The following is a 26538-nucleotide window of genomic DNA, read 5'->3' as shown; positions in this document are numbered from 1 at the left end:
GTTTTGGTAAGTCTTGGGGGGGGGGGGGGGGGGGGGGCGGGATTAAGGCGGGTGAGGGGTTTAAATTTTTATTTGCACATATGGACATAGACTCAACTTATGGAATTCTCCATATGTCCATATTGACCGCAAATGGGACCCCCTTTTGACTTATGGACTTATGAACTTAAACTTTTGGTCTGCACATCCCTAAAGGCTATAGAGATTAGGGCTCATCAGGTTGGAGAAGAGAAGGCTGAGGAGAGGTGTGACAGAATTCTATAAAATCATGAATGGAGTGGAATGGGTAAATGTGAATTAGTTGTTTATTCTTTCAAAAAATACAGAGACCAGGGAAGGCTCCATGAAGTTAATTACCAAAATTTAAACAAATCAATAAAAATATTTTTGCTTTCAATAAATAGTTAAGTTCTGGAATGCATTGCCAGAGTATGTGATAAAGGCAGTTAGTGTAGTTGGGCTTAAAAAAAGGTTTGGACAAGTTCCTGGAGGAAAAGTCCATATAACATTATTAACCAGGTAGACTTGGAGAAAGCCACTGCTTATCCTGGGCATAAGCAGTATGGAATCTATCTATTTTGGATCCTAGATTGGCTACTGTTGGAAACAGGTTACTGGGCTTGATTAATCCTTGGTCTGACCCAGTATGGCAGTTCTTATATTCTTATTGGGATCTAAAGAGTCAAAGGCTTTTGGGAAAATGTAAAGAGATTCCAGAATTCCTGAGTAATACTTAAGCTGCCTAAGGAATTCATCTGCTTTATAGTGAGTACTGGAACTTAAAGAACAATTTTTTCTGCTGTAATTTTTGTAAATCTGGACTGTGTCCATTTTTTTTATACCTGCTGAACTCTGATTTTTTTTAAGCAAAAGCTATTTTTCTATTTGTAACATAACACTTTGGTATGGACTGGTTATTTTTAAAGGTGATTTCTTTTAGGGTTTACAGTTTATCCTGTCCCTATGAGAGAATTAGTATGTCCTCCAATGCTGCAACAAATGGGTCAGTGCTTAGTAGTGCGTGGAAGTGCAAACTGCCCCCTACCCACCCACATGCCTTCCCTAGGGAGGGTTACATAAGTATCTAACTCACTGCATTTAGTTAAGTATATTTCATTATATACCTCCAAGAATTTCCTAGAATTAATTTGTACACTTCTTAATGATATCCCTCCCTTATGATATATTTTAAGACCCATACTTACATTTTTACAACCCCTATTACACAGAGCATGCTCCCATATATGAATATATGATGCCTACTGCATCATGCATTTTAAACCCTTTCCTACAGATTCTCAAGTGAACCTGTGGTTATTTATAAAGCTCATTCAGTCACATTTAGTCAAGATATGTGTTCGCTATTAGTTGTATGAAAAGTTGCTTCTCCATGTGTTCACTGTCTTTCCCAGGAGATCTCTTAAAACCTTTACACTTTTGCAAATAAATCAGCAGGTTCTTCTTGGGTTTTTTTTTTGTTTTGTTTTTTACAGTTGAAGCCACATATATGGTAGTTCTTCTGAGTGCATGACACAGATTCAAGAAATCTCTCTGAAATTATCTGTCTACCTTCTTTTTCTGTGTATGTAAAACACTGACGTCCATTAAGTTTGTCACTTTTAAGTCAGTGCACAGATTCTCACACCCCTTGTAATGCAAACGCATACTCCACAGATGATCTTCATTACTTCCTGCACTCTCATACATCATCTTCACATTATCTAGTAAAGCCATACCTTGCTGGCAAATTTCATTGGTTCACAGATAAAAGATGCATCAGCACATATCTGCAAAATTTCCATATAAACTTGAATTATTTAAACATTTATATACCATCTACCCTCCTTCAAACGTTTGTCAAAAACAGGAACATCAGTAAAAAGCATTACTCTAAAAAATGCATAGTCAATTATTATTAAAAAACAAGTTACTACTAGCTTAAAACCGAAGTCTACCAATATTCAGCCGCTATCCAGCTGAACAAGTTAGTCAGATAAACTTATCCAACTAACTAGGCCAAGATATTCAGTGGTACAGCCACACCACTGAATATGATTAACTATTTTATAATTAGGCAGTCAACATATGTCTTAGATTTATCTGGCTAATTACCTGATTTACTAAGGGTTTTTCCCATGGACACAAAATGGGAGAAAAGTCTCAATGGACTTGGCCCTAAGTCAGATAAACCTGAATTTTGGCACTTACATTATCTGGCTAAGTAGTTCCACCCAGGAATGCCCCATCCTGCCCCTCACTTATCCAGCTAACTCTTTAGCTGGATAAACAAAAACTAAGTGGTGGCTACTGAGCATGGCAAATATTCAGACTTAGGGCTGGATTCATCATTCTTCGCAAAATGATGAATCCTGTAAAAAAGGGGGTGGGGGACAAAGGGGAGCAGGACTGTGAAAGGCTGCAGCCATTCACATGGCCATGGCGCGATTTTGCTGGCCGCGGTGTGGCCGGCTGCAGCCTTTCACACAAATTGCGCCACTGTAAAAGGTGGTGCTATTTGCCGCACTACTGCTGGCAAGAATGTTCCTAACATACCCGCCGGCAGTGGTGCCCTGGCCAACTCCTACCCCTCCCCACCCCGACTCCTCCCCTCCAGCTAATTTGCATTATATCGCATGCGAAAAGGCCCTTTTTGCACGTGATAACGCTTTGAAAAATAACCCCCTTAGTTGGCTAAGTGGCACTAAATATTGGCCCCAGTGACACTAAAAATACCTGGGATCTTAGGGAGGAAAATACAGTACGGGGTCCCTATTATATACTGAAAACTAAAGAAATACAGGAGAAATCACAGCTTACTTGCAGATCTCAGAAGCAATCTTCTCACCTCCTTATATGATAGAATATGCAATAATATTGCTTGGCTAGAGCACAGTTAACACCCAGGGATATATCTGTTCAGCTTCTGTTTTAAATACAAATGACTGTGTGCTCTTAGAGCATGGAGAACTAAACATAAAGGTTTAAAATGAGACTGAAGATCTACGAGTAGCCAATGAAGTGTTCTTTGTAAAAGAGATGTAGGATTCGATTTAGGATATACAAGAACAATTCTTGCAGCTATATCTCAAACCTTTTGTAGCCTGCATGCGAGCCTCTAGGGAAGGTCCACAGACAAGCAATTGCAATAGAAAAAGTATGAAAACACTGCTGCTTGAACTACCATTCTATATATTGACTCCCCTTCAATGACAGGGGAAAGGGGGAATGGGATTCAGAAAGCAACCAGCGAAGGCCCTGACTTTTATGGTTGGGGAAACAAATAAACATGGGAGTAACCTGGTGCGCTGGCTACTGCCCTTAACCAATAAGCATACATATTGTTAATGCTACTCTATCATTGTTCTCTACTTCAATGGCAAGGGGTAACAAGGAATTGGATTCAGACAGTAACCAGCGAAGGCCCTGACTTTTATGATTTGGGAAACTGATAAGCATGGGGGTCACCTGCAAAACACGGCGCATACTACCATAAGCATACTGGGCAGACTGGATGGACCATTTGGTCATTTTCTGCCATCATTTCTATGTTTCTGTGTTTCTAAGTACACCTGGAGATTCCTGATCGATTTGAATTTAGCAAAAGCAGTTTGGACTAACTGTGCAACTTGAGATGCCATACCCAAGTCTGCCTCTAATAATATACCCACCACTTCAATGATACTTACCTAACCATTGGGTAGAGCTAATCCTGGCTCAGGTTTAAAACTATGAAAATGCAAAACTTCCATTTTCTGCACATTCAGAATAAGCTTACTCTGTTTAACCCAGTCTACAGTAGTCTGAATCTTCAAATAAATTAATCTAAAGTTCTCTATTATCAGTAAGCACATTTCAGGAGATCGTGAGCTGAATATCAGCAAAAATGAGGCTAACCACTTAAGAACTTTCCTTTCTAAACCCAGCATTTTATATCTTTCCAGCACAATTAAATGGTCGACCAAATCAAAATCTGAGGACAGATGTCAAAGAATTAGTAGAATATGTTGCCTCTGGTCTAATCAAGATAGGATATCAACTTGTCCTGAGACCATAATGATCTTGTTAATATACCCATTTCAGAATTCTGTTTGGTAATTAGACAAACATTTGAACCCCTCCAGAAACAAGTTGGCCAAGTTACTTATCTGTACATCCCAGATAAGTACTGTTCATGAACGTATTAATTTTTGAAAAGTGACTGACTTTCAAGCGTGGGATTAAGTTTGTAGGAAAATGGTGTGTGAAAAAATGAAAAAATGAGAAAAGAGTTTTTAAAAATAATGTTTAAAAAAATGGAAAAAATACAAAGTAAAACGGACCAATTACCATGAGAGGGAGCCTGGTAAATGTCTTGACTCTGTGAGGAAAGGTCCTACAAACACATTGTAGCAAATATTGTAATGATTTAAAGAATACCAAGTGTACCAATTATTTGCAGTATTCTATTATTAGTTACACTGTGATATTCTATTATTATTATTCTATTCATAGTAAGGGAGGTGTCAGTTTTCTTACCAACAGCCTTTTTCTTTGGTGACATAGGGTCTTGTTTGTGTTTGGATTTTTTTTTTTGTTGTTGAAATATTTTTATTGAGATTGGACAACTTACAAAATAAACAGGCCAACCGAATAATCAACAAATACACGGTGCATAGCATATGGTTTGTCATTACAATGCACATATTCAGACAATAAGAATATGATAGGAAAGAATAAGAGAGCAAGGAAAGACAGAAGAGAAAAAACTAGAAGAGGTAGAAGAAGAGAGAAAAGAAAAAGGAAAGAAAATAAGAAAGAAAAGGGAAGTTATAGACGCAAATGAACAACACATCATCTGAGGGAACAAGCACAGTCCACAATAGCAGAATAGTTATAACAAAGCTATATAGTCGTGTAAAGGCTTCCACACCTTTGATCATTTAGTAAGTCTACCAAATTTAATTGCCATTGCCTTCTCATATTTAGAAAATAAACATACCGTATTCCACCATAAATGTTCAGATAGCAACTCGCTACGCTTCCAGTTGGACATGGTATTATGTTGGGCAATTGTTAAGAAAAAAATCTAATAAATTATGATGAGGTAGTGGAAGTTGTATGGATGGATCAGTTCCTTTTAATATTATTATTGAGTAAGAAATGGGCTGATCCAACTTCAAAATTAAGGAGACTGTAGCCCAGAGCTGTTGCCAAAATGTATTCACATAAGGGCAAGAGAAGAGCATATGACTCAATGTGGCCTTGGCAGCTGAACAGAACCAGAAAGCATGAGAAGATATGAGACCCGCCCTGTGAAGCTTCCAAGGAGTCCAAACTGCTCTGTGCATGAAAAAAAGGAAGTCTGTAACAAACTAGAAAAGAGCGAGATGCGAATAGAAGTCATCCATATGTATTCCCACATGGAATAAGTAGGTTCCAGACCAAGATCTAAGGACCATACTGGCTGTAAAGACTGCATAGGGAGCCGTACTGAAAAGCTTTTAATGATTTTGAATAGGCGAGAGGCAAGATGACCTTTGATCCCATATTCTTGATAAAACGTCAAAAGATATGGCGACTTATCAAGAGAAAATTGAGATAAGACAGTACCTTGTAAGGCAGTCCGTAGTTGTAACCAAGCATAAAATTGAGTAATAGGTAAATCAAAGCAAGCTTTCATTTGATTAAAGGACATATAGTAACCGGATGGTAGGACAGAGGATAGTAACCAAATATTCTTCCCTTGCCATAAGGGCCAATGAAGGGGATGGCCCCCAATCATATTTAAAGGATTGTGCCAAATAGAAGCTAGGTTGGACGTGTGCCAAGAAGGAGTGTGAGCTGGTTTAAGCGAGTCCAATTCTGTGAAAGCTCTGTGCAAGGACCTTAATATGGGATTGACAGAAATTTTAGATGGAAGAGTCATACCGGGGAAACAATACTGTGGAAAGGGAGCTATACAACATTGTTCTATTGATATCCAGTGAGGTAGTTCTTTATGTATCTGGTCTACCTTAAAATAATGATATCCTTGTTAAAAATAAATGCCTAGGGGTAAGCGTAGAAGTCAGGAAAATTAACTCCACCTCTATTTCTGGCAGCTTTTAATTTAGAGGGCAATTTGGGATGCTTTATTTTGCCAAAGAAATTTAACTAGCAATTTATCGATCTGCTTGTAGAAATCTGTAGAGAAAAAAATGGCTAGCATGGACAGAGTATACGTGATTTTGAGCGCAAGGACCATTATTATAGTGTCTAATATGCCCCACCAGGTGAGATACAGGGGTGACCATTTTAATATTAGATCTTTTAATTTTTGAAAAATATTGGATTCCCCTTGAGCTATCGTTACTGCTGGATCTGTAAAAAATTTGATCCCTAGATATTTCAAGCCATGTGACACTTTATAGGGAATTGTGTGAGGTCAATTGTAGAGGCGGAATAGTTCAGGGGAAGGAGTTCAGTTTTATGCCAATTATATCCAGATATAGAAGAATAAGCCGAAATGAGGTTAAATAGATGTGGGAGTGACTTGGAAGGATCCAGTAAGAACAGAAGGACATTATCAGCATATGCGGATAACTTAAAAATTTCGGAACCAATTTGTATACCTTGAATGGTAGCAGTTTGTCTTAGAGCCAAAAGCAATGGTTCCAAATCCAGATTAAATAGAAATGAGGAAAGAAGAGAGCCTTGATGAGTGCCCCTATATAATGGAAAAGAGTGAGACATCTGTTGATTGATATAAAGAAAAGCTGTGGGAGAAGTATATAAAAATTGTATCCAAGCTAAAAACTTTGGACTGAGACCATATCACTGAAGGGTAGCAAATAGAAAAGGCTACTCAACCTGGTCAAAAGCTTTTTCCGCATCCAAAGAGACTGCAACTGCCGGAGTCAGAGCGGAAAAGACAGCCTGTTGGATATGCAAAAAGAGACGGGTATTATTTGCTATAAGGTAATGCTTGATGAATCCAGATTGATCCGGTTTAATCAATATACCTAAAACTCGGGAGAGTCTAGTAGCCAGAATTTTAGTGAATATCTTATAATCAGTAAGTATTAAATAAAGAAATTGATCTATAATTAGCTGGATGTGTTTCATCTCTACCTGGCTTTGGAAGCACTACTATACAAGCTTACGTGAAAGAAGAAGGAGAGGTACCTTGAGAAAGAAAAGAAAAATAATCATGTAAATGAGAAACAAGGGTCTTCTTGAATGCTTGATAAAAGTCTGAGGTGAATCCATCAGGTCAAGGAGCTTTCTTAGGAGCAAGAGAAGAAATAACAGTTGTAATTTCCCCAGAAGAAATCATTTCATCCAATGCAGCCATCTGATCAGGTGTCAAAGTAGGATGAGCTATGATAGAGAAAAAGTCTTGCAGTGATGTTTGAGAGAGAAAATTCCGACTGATATAAAGTAGCATAGAAGTCTTGGAATGTGTGCAGGATGTTGGCTTCTTTAGTCAGCAGCTCATTAGAGGAGGACAAGATCTTGACGATGCATTTTTTCTCAGATTTCATTTTACGGTAAGAGGATAATAAGTGACCGAATTTATTATTGCCAGTGTAGTATTGTCTTTGGAGTGAAAGGTGTAAAGATGAACTTGGGAGCTGAGAAGTTGATTATATTGATATCAGGGTTTGACTAATGTAAACAGAGAAGAAGGAGAAGGAGATTTGATGTGTTCCTGTTCAAGAGAAGTGACTAGTTGTTGGAGAATATTCAATTCTGCTTTTTGTAGTTTATGCCGTCGAATGGAATAGCTGATAATCTCTCCGTGTATTGTAGCCTTGAAAGTGTCCCATAAAGAAGTAGCCGAAATATTATCAGTGGTGTTAAATTGAAAATATTCTGAGATCTGTTCAATTATAGTGGAGAATTCAGACTCCACAAGGAGCGTTGGATTGAACCGCCATTGTCTATTGATACTAATTGAGTGAGTGAGATTGCAGGTGAGCGTGATAGCTGCATGATGTGATATTAGGATGGGGCAAATCATTGCAGAGGTTATCTTAGAGATTAAGGAATTGGAAGTTAAAAAAAATCAATGCGTGAATACAAAGAATGCGGTGGTGTTTGGATTTTTTTTTAGTAAAAGTCACTTTTGTGTTGAACAATTTACCGTTGACCATGACAGTTCTCTCAGAATAAGTATTTGTAAGATACAGCACTTTTATTTGTGGGGTATAATGATTTTTGGCTCATTCTTCAAAAAGCAGATCTCTCACACATATATTGTGTAGCAGATTCCCTAACACCCCTGGCCCTGCCTATCTTAGAAAAGGGACATCAACACAATTTGCAAATCTTTTCAGTTCAGCTTCTACTCTGAATCGTGCAATACAATATCAGTTTCATTATGATGACTCTCATCATCCCTTTTCACACTTATAAAGGTTCTTGAATTCACCTTGCTTTCTGTATTTTACTCTTATGTGAAAGTGAGGTAACACAGCTCCAGCACAGTACAATACAATAATTAATATATCACCGCTTACCTGTTGCACAATGGTGGTTAATTCCAGGCACAGTTGAACAATGTTATTTTTCAGCAGTGAATATTCGGTCACACTGACAAATGGAGACCTGCCAAAGAGGGACAATAGATTTTTAGGAACTCCTATTAATCCATGATACAATGTGATGCGCCTATTGCCATTTATTTTTAATGTCATAAGAATGCTTATTTATTTCCTGGAGAAGCTGGGAATATTAACAACCGGCAACAATAATAACCTTATAGCGCCTTATCAAAATCTCCAGGACTTTGCCAGGTTTAAAATATCCCAGTGCTATGTCGAAAGAATGTATTTTGCTACTGAATGCATTGCAGTTTACAGGCAGACTGAGTTTAGGATTTACTCAAAGGGTCAGTGGTATGATTTAATGGCTGGCTGCTCAGACAATTTATTTTAACTCTTAGCTGTTTCCACAGAAACAGTACTCCTCTGAATTTAACTGTACAAATCCAAGTTTCTGTCCACTACCTTGTGGCAAAGGAAGAGACGAAGGACAAGACTTTAAAAGACATGAAATTGAACATGACCACAATGTCTGAAGATTTCCCTAAGGCATCGTTCACATCACACACCAATTTGTCAGTGGAAGTCATAATAACTGAAGCTAGATGGCTTTTTGGTGAATGGATTTTGACTCTAAGAAAAAAGTTTCTTCAGCATAACTTAAAAATAATGTGGCACAATTCACATTCACTAGGAGAGAAGACAGTAAAAGTTGTTCTATGTAATATGGAGGTGGGCAAAAAATGTGCAATTCACAGTCATGCCTAACACTTCATCCATTAGCTGAAAATGAGCAGTCAAGATGCGTGTTCTTGCTCCCATGAATAGACTGAAAATAAATGACCAGGGAATACAGCTGATCCAGGATTCTGTTAAAATTCCAGTGACTACTCCCTCAAGTCCTCAATTATTAATATTTTATTTTTGGTATTTATATTGATAAATATGTTGGTTCCCACACCCTCTCATTTATGAGCTCCTGGAGTGCCTCCAGGTTGCCCAGAATCCTCACCAAGTTAGATTTTAAGGGAGTCTACAGCCTAGTTCAACTGATGTGGGGAAGAATAGAAAATGGTATTCCCTACCTAATATGGACACTTTGAGTACCTAGTATAGCTATTTGGATTAAGGAATGCTCCAGCTACATTCCAAAATCTTCTTAATGCAATTCTAGAACATTATGTTATTGTTTATTTAGATGGCATTCTGATATTTTCAGAGAATCTAGCAGACAATGACCAATGGTACATCAGGCTCGAGATTGACTAAGAAGACATAAGCTATTTGTGAAACTAGAGAAATGGAAATTCAACAAAAAAACCTTAGAATTCTTAAGCTACATAATATTACCAGAAGACTTACAAATGGACCTGTACAAAATTTCAAGAGTGAAGGAATGGCCAATTCCAAACAAAATGAAAGGGATGTAATTCTACTTGGGGTTAACTGTTAATATTTGTCTGCTACCAACAGCTTGATCTACTGTAAAATTAAAAAGTGGGTGTCAGTAAGCTGGGATACTTTTAAGCCAGAGTGCGACCATTGAAGGTCTTGTATAAACAACCTAGTCCTCTCAGTCATTCACTCTACTGTTGAAAATAGTTGCAAATAACACATTTTTAATGAGTTTTAGTGGAATACATGATTTGATGTAAGAGGTAATGGTGTTGTAGTCACTTGGCAATAATGATCATAACATGATCAAATTTAACTTGATAAATGGAGGAGGATATTAAGGAAATCTACTGTGATAGCATTTCACTTTTAAAAGGGAGAATATGATAAAATGAAGAAAATGGTTAGGAAAAAACTACAGGGAGCAACTGTAAAGGTTAAGAGTTTACATCAGGCATGAACGTTGTTTAAAAATACCGTTTTGGAAGCCCAGACCAGATATATTCCATACATAAAAACAGGTGGAAGAAAGGCCAAACAACTACCATATAGTTAAAATGTGAGGCAAGAGGCTATTCTAGCCAAAAGAATGTCTTTCAAAAAATGGAAAATGGATGTGAATGAAGAAAACAGGAAACAGCATAAGCACTGGAAAATTAGATGCAAAGCATTGATAAGGACGGCAAAGACAGAATTAGAAAACAAGCTGACTTCGAAAGCAAAAACTCATAATAAAACATTTTTGAGGTATATTTGAAGCAAAAAGCCTAGGAGGGAGTCAGTTGGACCATTAAATGATTGAGGAGTAAAAGGGTAAAACTTTAGCAGAGAGATTAAATGAATTCTTTGCTTTAGTCATTACTGAGGAAGATGTAAGTCAGATACCCATGCCAGAAGTGATAATTAAAAGTGATGATTCAGAAGAAATGAAAAAAATCTCCATGAATCTGGAAGATGTAATGGGGCAAATTGACAAACTAAAGAGTAGCAAATCACCTGTACTAGATGGTATTCATTCCGGTGCTGAAAGAATTGAAAAATGAAACTGTAGACCTACTATTAGTAATCTATAAACTATCATTAAAATCAGCTTGAATACCTGAAGATTGGAGGGTGGCCAATGTAACACCAGTTTTTAAAAATGGTTCTGGGGTGATCCAGGAAACTACAGATTAGTGAGCCTGAGAACAGTGTCAGGAAAAATGGTTGAAACTATTATAAAGAACGAAACTACTGAACATATAGATAATCATAGTTTAATGGGGCAAATGCAACCTGTAATTAGCCAAGAGAAGTCTTGCCTCACTAGTTTGTTACATTTTTTTTAAAATGTATAAATAAACATGTAAAGGTGAGCAGGTTGATATATTGTAGAGGTGGCCAACTTTGGTCCTCAACAGTCATAAATAGGCCAGGTTTCAGGATATCCTCAGTGAATATGCATGAGATAAATTTGCATGCACTGTCTCCATTGTATACAAATCTATCTCAAGCATATTCATTGTGAATATCTAAAAACTTGGGCTTTTTGTAGCTCTCAAGAACCAGGATTGGCCACCCCTGATATAGTGTATCTAGATTTTCAGAAAGCATGTAACAAAGTACTTAATGAAAGACTCTTGAGAAAATTAAAAAGTCATGGGATAGGAGGCAATTTTCTATTGTGAATTGAGAACTGGTTAAAGGTAGAGAACAGAGAGTAGGTCTAAATGGTTAGGTTTCTCAATAGAGAAAGGTGAATAGTGGAGTGCCCTAGGAATCTGTACTGGGACTACTGCTTTTTAACATTTTTAATAACCTAGAAATGGTAACAATGAGCGAGTTGAGGAAATTTGCTAATGATAAAAAATTATTCAAAGTTGTTAAATCACAAGAGAATTGTGAGAAATTGCAAGAGGACCTTGCAAGACTGGGAGACTGGGCATCCAAATGGCAGATGGCATGTAATGTGGACAAGTGCAAAGTGATGCACATAGGGAAGAACAACCCAAACTATAGCTACACAATGCAAGTTTTCATATTAAGAGTGTGGGTACGGACGATGATCCCTTGACACAAACCTGAACTGACACCAGCCTTTCTTAAAACACTTTATCTTTATTTACCACTTTAACACATACACATTCGTAGACTGCATTTACCTTCAGAACAGTGTACTCCAATTACTCACAGTTTAGTACCGTTTCCCTCAGTAATCACACAGCTTCATTACAGCTCAGTGTTTGAACAGCAATATTCTACAGGAGCTACCTTCCTCCTGGAGGCCTGGGCCTGGTTTAACTAACCCACCTGGGTCCCTCCTCTTATTCCTCCCCTGTTTGGCCCCAATCACACAGCTCTCTCTCACAAAGGGAATTAAAGGGGACCAGGCACCTAGCCTGGTCCTGCACTGGTTTAAGGGGGAACATAGGGGCACTGCCTCACAGGGACTCATCACCCAGATAAAGGATCTAGGCATCATTATGGTTAATATGTTGGAATCCTCTGCCCAGTGTGTAGCAGTGGCCAAGAAAGCAAATAGAATGTTAGGAATTATTAGGAAAGGATGGAGAATAAAACAGAAAATATTATAATGCCTCTGTATTGCTCCATGGTGTGAGCACATCTTGAGTATTGTGTGCATTTCTGGTTATCACATCTCAATAAAGAGAGCAGAATTAGAAAAGGTATAGAAAAGTGTGGCCAAAATGATAAAGTGGATGGAATGATTCCCCTATGAGGAAAGGCTAAATAGGTTAGAGCTCTTCAGCTTAGATACGAGACGGCTGAGTGGAGATATGATAGAAATCTATAAAAGTACAAAAACTAGGAGACATGCAATGAAGTTACTAGCTAATATATTTAAGATAAACAGGAGAAAATATTTCTTTATTCAATGCATAATTAAACACCAGAATTTGTTGCTGGAAGAAGTGGTAAAAGCTGTTAGTGCAGATGGGTTTAAAACAAGGTTTGATAAGTTCCTGGAAGAAAAATCTATAAACCATTATTAAAGTGGACTTGGAGAAATCCACCACCGATCCCTGGGATGGGAAGCATGGAATCTATCAACTTTTTGGGATCCAGCCAGGTACTTGTAATCTGAATTAGTCACTATTGGAAACAAAATACTGGGCTTGATGGGTCTTTGGTCTAATCCAATATGGCAAATCTTATGTTCTTAACTTTAAAGTCTAGAGGACTGTTGTTACCTGATGGTCCCAGAGCATTTTCTGTAGACATGCCATCCGGATGTGTGAGAGTAAATATAAGATTACTAGACTCTTACTTCTGAAAAAGCAGGTGAGCTAGCTGATCTTTGGTTGGTTAAGAGAAGAAGACAGTATCTGCAGGAGCAAGGACCTAAGTCCAGCTAAGGTCCCAAGTCTAATGTTCTTGTGACCTTGGGTTCAGTCAATAAAACCTCAAGTCTTCCTCAAAAACCTAAGGATTTTAGACATGAGAAAATCTGTTAGCAGTGCAGGTGCACAGAGCACTTACATAGAAACATAGAAATGACGGCAGAAAAGGACCAAATGATCCACCCAGTCTGCCCAGCAAGCTTATGCCAGTATCTGCAGCACTGTGCAGGTTACCCCCCCATGCTTATCAGTTTACCAGACCATAAAAGTCGGGGCCCTCGGATACTCTTTGAATCCAATTTCCCTTAACTGTTGCTGTAAACGCAGAAAGCAATGTTGGAGTTGCATCAAAAGTATCAGGTTTAATGATTAAAGGTAGTAAGCTTCAACAGCTAGTTACCCCCATGTTTATTTGTTCCTCAAACCGTAAATGTTGGGGCCCTTGTTGGTTGCTGTCTGAATCCAATTTCTCTTTTCTCACTCACTGCCGCTGAAGCAGAGAGCAATGATGGAGTTTCATTAAACCTTGATACTGTTATGTCTTAAGGGTAGCAACAGCCATACCAGCAAGTTGCCCCCAGTTACCCCCATGCACTCTTTTCTTTATTTCTAACCTCTAGCCTTTAGGGATCCACATTGTTTATTCCAAGCTCCTTTGAATTCCTTGACTGTTTTTGACTTCACCACCTCTTCTGGAAGGGTTTTCCAGACATTCACTATTCTGTCCATGAAGAAATATTTCCTGTCATTGGTTCTGAGTCATCCTCCCTGGAGTTTCATTTCATGACCCCTAGTTATATTGATTTCTTTCCAATGGAAAAGTTTTGATGATTGTGCATCATTAAAACCTTTCAGATATCTGAAGGTCTGCGTCATACCTCCCCTCTTCCAGGGTATACATATTTAGATCCTTCAGCCTCTCCTCATAAGTCTTCCAATGCTGACCCTAGGGATGTGCAATTGTTTTTGCTGAATTGGAAAATTTCAAAGAAATAGTCCAATTCGTCATGGGGCAGAGGACCCAAATCCCGATACGGATTTTTCCCAAACATCATGGAAAATTTGTTGTTCAGGTTAGTGTGGGGAGGAGGAGCACATTTATTTAAAAAAAACAAAACAAAAAACACCCCAACCCTTCAAATTTAGTTAATAACAACCCCCTCAAAGCTTGCCTAAAGTCCCTAGTGGTCCAGCGGCGGTCCCGGGAGCGATCTCCCGCTCTCAGGATGTCGGCTGCCAATAAACAAAATGGTGCCTGTGGTCCTTTGCCCTCACTATGTGACAGGGGCTACCGGTGCCATTGGTCGGCCCCTGTCACATGGTAGGAACAATGGATGGCCGGCACCATTTTAGATCGATCCTGGGACCTCCGCTGGACCACCAGGGACTTTGGGCAAGTTTTGGGGGGGGGGGGGTCAGGAGGGTGGGGAGGTTGTAATTAAATAAATTTGAAGGGTTGGGGTGGGGGTTTTTTTTGGTGAAAATTGCCGAGAAAAAAAAACGACCCGTAGCCCGATCTGTCAGAAAAAAAGAACACATCCCTAGCTGACACCTCACCATTTTGGTCGCTCTTCTTTAGACCACCTATATCCTGACTTTATCCCTTTTGAGATACAGGCTCCAGTACTGAATGCAATACTCCAGGTGAGGCCTCACCAAGGACCTGTACAAGGGCATTATCACCTCTTTTTTCTTACTGGTTAATCATCTCTCTATGCAGCCCAGCATTCTTCTGACTTTAGCTATTGCCTTGTCACATTACTTCACCATCTTCAGATCATCAGACACTATCACTCCAAGGTTACCTCTCCCAGTCCATGCACATTTGTCTTTCACCGCCCATCACATAAAGCTTTTTTGGATTGCTGCACCCCAGATGTATAACTCTGCACTTCTTGGCATTAAATCCCAGCTGCCAATTTTTTGACCACTCATCGAGGTTTCTTAAATCACTTTTCATTTTCTCTACTCCTTCAGACGAGTCCACTCTGTTGCAGATCTTAGTATCATCCGCAAATAGACAAACTTTGCCTTCTATCCCTTCCCTCCAAGTTGCTCATAAAGATATTGAACAGAACCGGTCCCAAAACCGATCCTTTTGGTACTCAACAACACCGTTCTTTCTTCAGAGTAGGTTCCATTTACCATTTCACACTGTCTACTGTCAGTCAACCAGTTTGCAATCCACGCTACTATCTTGGCTCCCACTCCTAAGTTTCTCATTTTGTTCATGAATCTATATGGAACCATATCAAAAGCTTTACTAAACTTCAAGTAAAAACCAGGCTGCCCTGATGAAACCAAGCCTGCACTGAAATGCACTCCATGGGCTGGACAGGAGTGAAGCTGGACTGAAAACAGATGACTGAAGATACTGACCCTCCTCCGGACCTGCACGCTTCAGGAAGACCATCAACGTAATGGTGGTCATATGAACAGTCCTCCGACCGTTCCAAGCCCTTTCAGACCTGCCGCTGGGTAACGGCAAGAAGCGGCAGGCTGGATGGCGGCCAGGGCAACGAAGACTGGAACATGGAGATTCAGACAAAGACTCAGTAACGAGGTACTTGAATGCACAGACAAGACTCAGGAATGAGGTACTTGGATGCACAAACGAGACTCAGGAACAAGGTACTTGGTATTCAGAAGACTCAGGCAAGGTTCAAGGTATTCAGAAGACTCAATCAAAGTACTGGGTTGAGACTGCGATGCAGCGCGCCCTACACAGTCCACTCGCGGGAATGGTTACGAACCACGCTGGACTCGAAGTAGCCTCTAGATGAGAAGAGTAATGCCACTGCTATTACTACCAATGGTAACATGGAAAAGACTTAGTTTTTGGGTACTTGCCAGGTTCTTATGGGCTGGATTGGCCACTGTTGGAAACAGGATGCTGGGCTTGATGGACCCTTGGTCTGACCCAGTATGGCATGTTCTTATGTTCCTATGTTCTTATGTTCTTATGAACGGAGCATGTCTCAGAAGCTGTAGAGGCCTGCACCGGGGCACGCCCTACACAGTCGCCAGGGGCTGATCGCGAACCATGCTGGGACGGCACTGGTACAAGCATAATCTTTGGCATGGACGGAGCAAGCACAAGGGACTCCGTAGACCAGGGACAAGGATACAAGCGGAAGTCTCCCGGAGGCTTGTGCTGCAGAAGTGAGAAAGGCATTGCACCATGAGGCACCCTACACAGCCCGCCCATGGGACTGGTTGTGGACCACGACGTGGCATGCTAAGAAGGGTGACAACGAGGAACCTGGGGTTCAGGACAACTGGACTGGAACACGGACTTCAGGAATAGGAGAAGAACATCACAGACATCAGGAATAGGAGATGAATGTCTGGACTGGATCACGCATTGCAAGAACTGGAAGACAGACAACAAGACTGACCATGGGTATCAGGAACAGCAGGCAGACATCTGGACTGGAACATGGACAACTGGACAAGACGAGGAGCTCCAACGAAGAACAGGAAACACAGGACCTTGAAGAAGAGCTGGAACAGGGACGACTCCTGGAGCGAAGGCCAGGAAGATCCCAGGAGCATTTAACTCCTTGCGAAGGTAACGCTAGAATGGACGCTGAGCCCTTTTGTAGGGCTGAAGAGGACAACGCCCAGGGAGGAGCCATCAGGGAGCCACACCTGGCTGGCCCATGAAGAGCAGGTGATAGGTGCGTGCCCGCGCCTAAGGAGAGCTGGGAGGACAGGTTGGTGGCGTCCCTAGCCACGTGGAAGGCCTGAGGAGAAGCAAGGCAGGCAGCGGGGCAGCCCTGCCATGAAGGTGGAGAGATAGCAGGCTGCAGGAAGAGCAGGAAGCTGCAGGCACCGGCAGGGACGGCTTTCCTGCCGGGCAAGCACCTGGGCAGCAGTAGGCTCCGGCAGGGACGGCTTCCCTGCCGGCTGAAGACCCCGGCATCGGTGAGGACGGCTCCCTGCCATCCAAGGACCCCAAGGACGGTTGTAGCCATGTCAGGAGGCACAGGAGCGGCAGCGGCTGTCCCGGCTGCGAGGGAGACCTCCTGGCAGCTCGACCCCGCCACGTAGGGCCGGAGGCAGTCGGGGAGGAGCCCGGCGACAGTGGCACACCCGCCGAAGGACACAGCGCCAGCGGCCCGACTGGCTGCGGGCGGTAAGGGACCTGCCCGGGCTCCTCGCGGGCAGGTTCACAACACAAACAAGCAAAAGACAGGGTATGTTCATAAAGTTAGAAACAGAGAGGCAATAATCTTAAATTTAGCTAGAAATAGAGGGGTAATTTTCTGAAAGTTAGCAGCATGTGTTTTATGCAACTAATTTTAGGACAGGTCAGCAGCACGATCAGAATTAGCCGCTTAAGTTAAGTTTAAGTTAAGTTAAGGGTGGGCGTATTTGTGAGGGGGTGAGGGTATGTGTGTATATGAGAGGGTGGTGGGGGTGGTGTGTGTGTGTATGTGAGGGTGGTATGTGTATATGAGAGAGTGGGTGGGTAAGGGTGTGTGAGGGTAAGGGTGGGTTTGTGTGTGTGTTTGAGTGGGTGGTGTGTGTCTATGAGAGAGAGAGTGCCTGCGCACATGTGTGTGAGTGTGAGAGTACCTGTATATATGTGTGTGTGTGAGAGAGGTTAAAGTTTGTGCACCCTCCTTCAATCTATAACCATCTCAAGAGGACTAGAAATCTAAAGTTCCCAGGAGCATGGGAGATTGTTTTTTATACTTGTTAGTTTTAATTATTGAATGTGATGTATCTGCTGTTGTGAAATATTTTATTAGTGTTTGGTAATATTTTAAACATTTTTCTATGTGTTTTTAATTGGCTGAATTTATTAGCAGATTTGACATTTTTCTTATTGGTATGTTTAATGTTTTATATTTATTGATTGTGTTTGCTTTGCTTACAGAGTTTGGCTTCTTGTGAGTTCCAGTTCAGTTTTTGTCTGCATGTTTCAATTTATATTTTAAGATCTCTTTATTCTGTATTTGTGAGAGTCTATGTGTGTTCTGCTTATGTGACTTAGGCTTTAGGTATTCTGATAGCATGTAGTTTCTGTGTAGGGATTTTCAACAAGCTGGCTTTAATCTGTTTTCCTAATAGAAGGTGTATTGGTGTTTAGGGCCTGATGTAATATTTACAGTATGGCTTTTTCATAGGTTGTGTGCTGGCAATTATGATATGGAAGGCTTATCCCTGGCTTTCTGAGGGCCAAGTCCACACCCAGTGCACTTTACCATAGGCCTAACACCATATGGGATCCAGTAAACCACCTTGATTACTACGAGAAAGGGAGTTTATTAAGCCTATTAAACTTTTATTATTGAAAGTGTGGGGTTTTATTTGCAGTGTATGCCTATATAATATATATGTTGTTGTAAGTGATATTTTTACTTCAGAAGATTGTACTTTAAATATCTGTTTTCCATATGCAATCTGCCTTTTTATGTTGGGAAAGTTAATGCATTTTAACATGGAAAATAATGCATACGTTTTAATTATGTTGGGAGGGGAGAAAAGGGGGAATGAAAGGCTGTAAGGTTTGTCTAGGGCATCTAATACCCTTGTATCAGCCCTAAGAGAAATTGTGTCATACACACAGACTCCCACCATTCACCAACCCTTCACACCCCCAGCAGATCCTGGAGAAGGGTGGGAGACAGGCAATAGGGAATGGAGGAGTTCTATTTTTAGACCCAGGAGGTGGGGCAACCAAAGGCCATCCTGCCCCATTAACCATTTCTCCAGTGCCCCCTAGTGTGGACGCTGAAGACTGAGAACAAAAGAACAGCCCAAAAACTGAGTGGTTAGAGCAGTGGGTGGCAAACAGGGGAAGCCAGGGTTCAAATCCCATTGCCATTCCTTGTGACCGTGGGCAAGTCACTTCACCCTCCATTGCCTTCCCCCTGCCCTGGCCCTTGGTGATTTCACCTGCACTGGGCCATGAGTGGGGGGGGGGGCATCATTTCAGCCTTCACCTCAGGCAGCAGATTGCCTTGAGCCACCCCTGATGGGTCAGATCCAGAAGTCAGTCTGAAGGAAGGCAAAGGTAAGGCAAACGGAACTGACACAACAGGGCAGGCAGAGTGGGCAAGGCTGAACAAGACGAGGCAGGACAGGCTGGAGAGACGAGGCAAAGCTGGACAAGATGAGGCAGAGCAGGCTGGAGAGACGAGGCATGATGATCAGGAACAAGTAACACGCACTGCCAAGGGTAGGAGGACTTGTTGGTGAGGTGAGACAGGGAGGTCTGGTGAGCCCTTATATAGGGTAGAGCTGCTGATGTCATCCTGAGGCGCCATGGAGCTTTTCCTACTATGGGCCCTTTAAGAGGTGCTGCGCACCGGTGCCTAAGGGTAGACGGAGGAGCGGCGGCATGGTAATGTCCTATACCATGCCCAGCGGGGCCGTTTTGCTGGTGGCGTCCAAGCCACAGAGGATTGCCATCATCGTTGGGGTGAGTGAGGCAGCTCGCGGGGAAGGCCCATGAGTCACCAAACCTGAGTTTTTCCATTTAGACAGATAACTTTTGAATTATGTTTCTAAATGGCTTTTCGGAATTAGATCGACAAAAAGCAGGTGAGGGAACTCTAATGCCTAGCATTGGTAGCGCAAGGTTGGACACCGTTGATGCAACCAATGTGACGTTGGGGAATATCTGGAGGATGATGATTAAATTGGACTCTAATATGCAACAAATGAACCTGTCCCTTGGTGCCATTGTTAATCGGAATAAGATTCTTATACAAGAGCAGAGGAAAAGGTTAAATGGTATAGAAACATCTGTGCAGAATTTATCTATGGAAGTGGATAATGTTAAGAAAATGGAAGTTTTACATGCAAATGTGGAAAATTTGGAAAATTTTATGCGTATAAAAAATCTGCGTATTGTAAACTTCCCGATTACCAGACTGCTTTCGCCATTTGAGATGTTTGCGAAGTATGCAAGAGAAATCTTAGCATGTGAGGAGGTACCAGCTATCTCGAAAATTTATTATTTTCCCCTCCAAACAGGTAGTGCACCTGGAAGGGAAGGAGAGAATACTCCAGGTGTATCTACCTTTTTGGAGGAGTCCATAGATTTGATAAATAAGAGAGCAACACTGTTTGTGTCTTTTGTTTTAGAAAGAGATAAGGAGCTCATTATGGATAAATTTTTCAAGAACAAAGATATATTGTTTTGCGGACAGAAGGTTTATATATTTCCTGATGTCTCCAAGCCAACTCAGGCCAGGAGAAGGCAATTTTTAGCCCTGAAAAATGGAGCACTGGAGCTGGGGGCAACTTTTTTTTTTTAAGTACCCCAGCAAATGCTTTATTAATTTTTAAGGGAAAAAGTTTATTTTTTCACAACCCTTACATTTGGAAAAATTCTTGAGATAAAAGTCAAGTAAAATTAGGGAACGAGGTATCACCTATGTTAAGCCAAATAGAATAAAAATGTCATAGTTCCTACCCTCTATTGATGTTATTTTATTTACTATGAAATGTTTACTTTTCATGATGAGGCCCCCACATTATATGTTTAAATATAGCAGTAGTTTGTTTTATTGTATTAAGAACATTTTTCAGATATTTGAAAATTATTGCTGTTATATTTATTTACATGAATTATGCATAATAATGTTAATTTTTTGGTTTATTAATTTTGAAAATTCCAATAAAGACATTATGTCCCAGCAGCATTCAGTGATTGAGAAGCAATATCTAAATCACTTACTTTTGCATGTTCTTCGAAGTTAAATTCTCCTCCTGATATTCCGGGTGGGGGCTGTAGAGGGATTGGGCCTGTGCCAGGACTCAGCGAGACTTCAGAAGAGTCCCTACCGCAGTCCCTTTGCGGCGAAATCCTGCAAATATGAGCGTCCATAGGGCTGGATCTTTGTGGGGCTGGAGAGGAGGTGACAAATTTTCCTTTCTTTTATGCCCCATAAAACTACAAAATAACTCCCAAAATGATCCAAGATGGTTAAAGTCGATCTAAGTCACATGCAGTACGCCGCTTTTCCCGCGGGCTTTTCAGCTCGTGGTCACTGGCGGATGACGTCAGAGTCCCTCAGCTGTAGCTGGTCTCTCACTGATTCTCACCACTTCTCTGTGCCAGGCAGGCCATGTCAGCTCCTTCCCTCCTCACAGGTCAGGGCCCCCAAAATGGCTTTTGAATAGGGAACTCAGAGAAATTTTAGAGGATCAGGAAGTATTTGTCCTAGTCCCAGTAAGTCAAAATAAACTAGACTAACTGGGTGGGGCCTTATAAGGTCATTCAGCACACAGAAGATATTAATTATGTCATATCTGTTACAATTGTGGACCCTTGGGCCGGCTAGAAGATGGTAATACAGTGCTGGAGGAAAACCCACAATGGAGTCGTAGCCGGGAGGCGGACTTGAAGCAGAGATCCAAGAGAGTCTTCACCACTTGAGACTTGAGATCCTCCCGGGAGGAGCCCTTGGGGCCCCAAGACGCTTGGACTTAGGCGCAAAGAAGAAGTTGGAGCCAGGAGACCAACAGGAACTTCACCACTGGAAGCCCACGATCCCCCTGGGTGGAGCCCGTGAGGACCCGAGCCGCTTGGACTTAGGAGCAGTCTCTGGAGGACGAAGGTTGAGAAGAACTCCAAATTAAGGTGGGCTGCAGAGATGCCAGAAGTAGAATCAGGCCAAGGGACAGGGCAGGTGGCAGTCAGCAGAGGCCAAAGACAAGCTGAAGTCAGGAGCCAGGAGGATGATCCGAAGTCAAAGCCAGGAGACGAGCTGAGGTCAGGAACCAGGGAGACAATCCGAAGTCAAAGCGAGGAGACGAGCCGAGGTCAGGAGCCAGGAAGACAATCCGAAGTCAAAGTCAGGAGATGGTAAGGAAAGGCAGGAGCAGGAACCAGGAACACGCAGGATCAAGGACAAAGACAGCAACTAGCCAACCTCAAAGACGGAACCTCGTTGCAAGGCAAAGAAGGAACAGTGAGCACAATTTAAATACTTGCCAGCATCTGACGTCAGGAGAAGGGTGACTTGAGTTTTCCCGCGCTGGTCCCTTTAAATGGGCTGGCTCTGCATGCGCATGTGTCTATGGGGGCGGAGCCCAGTCGGGGCAGGATGTTCAGGAGCTCAGCAGCGTCTCCCTCATGGAGACGCTGCTGCAGAAAGGCCAGGCTGCGGCCCGGAGGGAGCAACGGACCACCGGGTGCTGCTTCGGGGCTGGCTGGAGGAGAGGTAGGGGCCCAGTCACGGCATCCCGCAACCAGGGATCATAACAATATCTATGAATCCCCAAAAACAGTGTACTTTTCATGTAAATATGATAAAGGCTGACCACACGGCTTTGGTGCTAGTTATATGCAGCCTGTAGTGGGCATATCCAGATGACATTTATTTAAAAATGATTATGCCATATAAACAATGATTGCAATAAAAGAGGTCTACAAATGCACATACATAAATAAACAACAATCATGTATAGTCAGATGTGGGATGGCCATATAACCCATTTAACTGGGGTATTAGATCAGTTCCAGAAGGCAGGCCTGACAATCAAACCCAGCACATATCAGGTAGGAGTCCAGTATCTAGGACACAGGGTAAGAAGTGGACAGTTAAAGCCTGAACCAGCTAAAATAGAGGCAATATAGAACTGGTCAACTCCTCAGACTGTGACAAAGGTTTTATTCTTCTTAAGGACTATAGGTTATTATAGGAATTCTGTGCCCCAGTACAGAGCCACAGCCAAATTCCTGACTAATCTTACTAAAAAAAAAAAAAGAAAAAAAAAAATCTTACCCCATATCATCTCCTGTCACCAGAATGTGAAACAGTCTTTCTTGCTCTAAAGACTGCACCGGCTACTGTTCCAGTACTGGCTGCACCAGACTATAATCAAAGATTTGTGGTTCAGACTGTTGCCTCAACTTATGGCATCAGAGCTGTATAAAGTCAAGTGGATAGTAAAGGAGAAGAGCCCTCCATGGTGCACCTAAGCATTACACTTCTGGACAGAGAAGTGCCACTATTAAAAAAGAATGCATGGCCTTAGTGTGGGCTCTCAAAAAGCTACAGCCATAGCTCTCTAGATGAGACTTTACTGTTATCACAGTGTCCCATTCAAATGGACCTCCAAACAACAACCGGTGTTCAAATGTCTAAAAGTCCTGGTTTTGGTAAACCCTGATCTGGAGCAACCATCTGAGGCAGAAGCAGATACTTCAGCCATAGGAGCAATTCTGTCTCAGAGAAAAGTGCCAAGGAACTTACTCCACCCATGTGCCTTCTACTCTAGCAAGTTGATAGCACCCAAGAAGAACTTCATTTATAATAAAGAGTTACTAGCGATAAAAGGCTGCTAGCAATAAAGATGGTATTTAAGGAATGGCACCATATCCTGAAGGGGGAATAGCAACAAAATCTAAGCATTCACAAATCACAAGAACTTAGAATTCCTAAAGGTCACCCAAAATATGAGCTCCAGACAAGAGTGCTGGGCATTGCTCTTCTCTTGATTCAACTATGTACTGACCAATCAACCAGGGTCCCAAAACAGAAAAGCAGATGCTCTGTTCCAGCGAGAAGGGGAAGAGGCACCTGATAAGGAGATACCAATGGGCATTAGATAGCAGAATATCATGGAACAAATTAAGCAGAAATCAACGAGGGGGAAATTTGATCAAGACTGGAAATAGAGAACGGCAGAATTTTGAAAAGAAGAGGAAATGGACTGGCGAAACAAGTTGTAATTGCTAAAAGGGGCTTTACATTTAGAAGTGTTACAGACTCCCAACTAGTAGGACACCTTGGCATATGAAGATCGAGAGAGCTTTAAGCTGTAATTTCTGGTGGCCAGGATTGGGGTCAGGATTTCAAGGAATATGTAATGTCCCATGACATCTGCACAAGAACCAAGATGCCATGGGAAAGCCCACAAGGACTTTTGATGCCAGTATTAGTACCAGTTTCATCCATACTATGGGAATGGATAGCCCTAGAATTCATCACAAAATGACCCCTATCTCAAGAGAATTCATGATACTAGTAGCAGTGGACTCATTTTCAAAGATGGTGTACTTTATTGCAGTGGAGGGCTTTCCCTCAGCATGGGAAACTGCAGAGATATTGTTAAGATAGCTGATACTGCTCCATGGTTTACCATTACCTGTGATCTCTGATCACAGGTAATGGTAGAGCATGATTTTGTAGAGACATAATAAGACTACAGGACATCCAGGTCTACTTATCAGTGTATAATCCATAATGCAATAGATAGATTAAACTAGCAAATCAAACCCTGGAGCAGTACCTTTGATGATTTTGTAACAATCACTAGAATGACCAGATCCAATTCACATATAACAATGTCAGTCAATGAAAACTTTGCTCTTTGCCAATGGTGGGTTTCATCCTTGGTTCCACTCAGGAGAAGTATGACCGTCTAGGGTCCCAGTTTCCACAAAACCAGTAGCTGCAGAGCATCCACAGGAGATACAGAGGCAGCAACAGAGCGAAGGACATTTACCCTCCAGTTGCCAGATAGATACACCCTTGGAAGGTCCCATTGATTCATCACAGGGTATGTCCTGATTGGTGACAGTATATAAGGTCAGTGACAGAGGCACACCTTTTCTGATAAAACAGACTCCTGGGATACATCCTCCGGAACCTCTGCTTATCTGAACTTGCTCCTGCATTACATCTGCAGTCCTGCTCTAGTGTTCCTACTCTACATCCAGCTCTGCAGTCCTGCTTCATTGTTTCTGCTTCATGCCTTTCTCCTGGGTTCCTGATCCTGAGCCTGTTCCAGTGTTACAGCTGCTACAGTTATAGCTACATGCTTAGATGCATCCTAAGCTAAGCCTAGTTTTATTGGCTTTTGCTTAATCTTCATTGAGTCATGCAGCCTCTTCAGGTATGCCTCTTTTCAGTGTACCATTTACTAGTGACAGGACATACACTGACAGGATATTCGTTAGAACCTCATTTGTTCTCTTATGGAGTCTCTTGGGCCTCATTAAGTTCTCTTCATCTTGGGCCACCTTTAAGAAAAGGCAGAATATCAAATATATATATATATATATACACTCAGATAGATACATACATTTTTATTTATTTATTTATTTATTTAGTAATTTTTATATACCGACATTAGAAAGGCACATCATGTCGGTTCACATATTAACCAAAGCGAGGAAAATACATTATAACGGGTAAAGGGAAGATGACTGAATAGAATAACTAAAGCAGAGGCAAGAAAAATAGGAATGTAAACATTGGTTAAATAGATTCAACAACGAATGAAGAGCAACTATATATATTTATTTATTTATTTATTTATTTATGTATTTATTTATTTATTTAGCACTTTTATATACCGACTTTCCAATAACAGAGTTACTGATCAATTCGGTTTACATTCTAAACAGAAACGTTGACAAGTTAATGTCTTACAATGAACAGGTAGCAGGAACTTGGATACAGATATATGGGGTTAATAACATAACGTAAATGCTACGGAGCCAAATGTTGGCTAAGGAAATAGGTGATAGGTATAAGGCTGGGAATTTGATTTTTAGACTGCCAAGGATTCATAGATGACCTGATAGTTCTTTGGGGGTACTAGAGAGAACTAGAGATGATTTATATAGTTCTCTACTGGTTACCAAAGAAGGGATCCTTGGCAGGGAAAGTTCCGCAGATTGATGATTATGAGAAAGCTTGGTTGAATAACCAGGTCTTTAGTCTTTTTTTAAATGTAGTAGGGCATTGCACTGATTTGAGGTCTGACGGGAGAGCGTTCCAGAGTTTGGGACCGGCTGTAGAGAAGGCTCTTTTGCTTAATGCTGACTTCATCGGTGGAATCTGAAGGTTGTTTCTGTAGGCTTGTCTCACTGGTCTAGTGGAGGTGTGGAGTTGGAGAGGTATTTTGAGCTCGAGTGGGGCAATGTTATGTAGTGCCTTGTGGATTGATGAGAGCACTTTGAAGAGTATTCTGAATTTGACGGGAAGCCAGTGTAGGCTTTTTAAAATGGGTGAGATGTGTTCTCTTTTGTTAGTCTTGGTTAGGATCCTTGCTGAAGCATTTTGCAACATCTGAAGAGGTTTTATGGCGTTTGCAGGGAGGCCCAGTAGTAGTGAATTGCAGTAATCTATTTTAGTAAGAATGATTGCCTGTAGAACTAATCGGAAATCTTGAAAATGGAGGAGAGGTCTCAGTCTTTTTAAGACTTGTAATTTGAAGAATCCATCCTTTACGATGTTCTTGATGAGAGATCTGTAGTTCATTTGGTTATCTAGTATAACTCCTAGATTTCTGACTTGTGGTGACAATATTAATTGAGAAGA

The 26538-nt window shown here is 41.3% G+C and overlaps 1 protein-coding gene across 1 annotated transcript in view; it reads right to left on the bottom strand.

The window, feature by feature from the left end:
- LOC115094679 (connector enhancer of kinase suppressor of ras 2-like) overlaps positions 1-26538 on the bottom strand; it is a 545829-nt gene that overhangs the window by 348764 nt on the left and 170527 nt on the right. Inside the window, exon 5 of the mRNA XM_029607931.1 lies at positions 8481-8568. Coding sequence (XP_029463791.1) covers positions 8481-8568 — 88 coding nt within the window. The remainder of the gene's footprint in view (positions 1-8480; positions 8569-26538) is intronic.

This window comes from Rhinatrema bivittatum, chromosome 6 (assembly GCF_901001135.1).
Source record: "Rhinatrema bivittatum chromosome 6, aRhiBiv1.1, whole genome shotgun sequence".
NCBI lineage: Eukaryota > Metazoa > Chordata > Amphibia > Gymnophiona > Rhinatrematidae > Rhinatrema > Rhinatrema bivittatum.
This window is presented reverse-complemented; position numbering and strand designations above follow the sequence as displayed.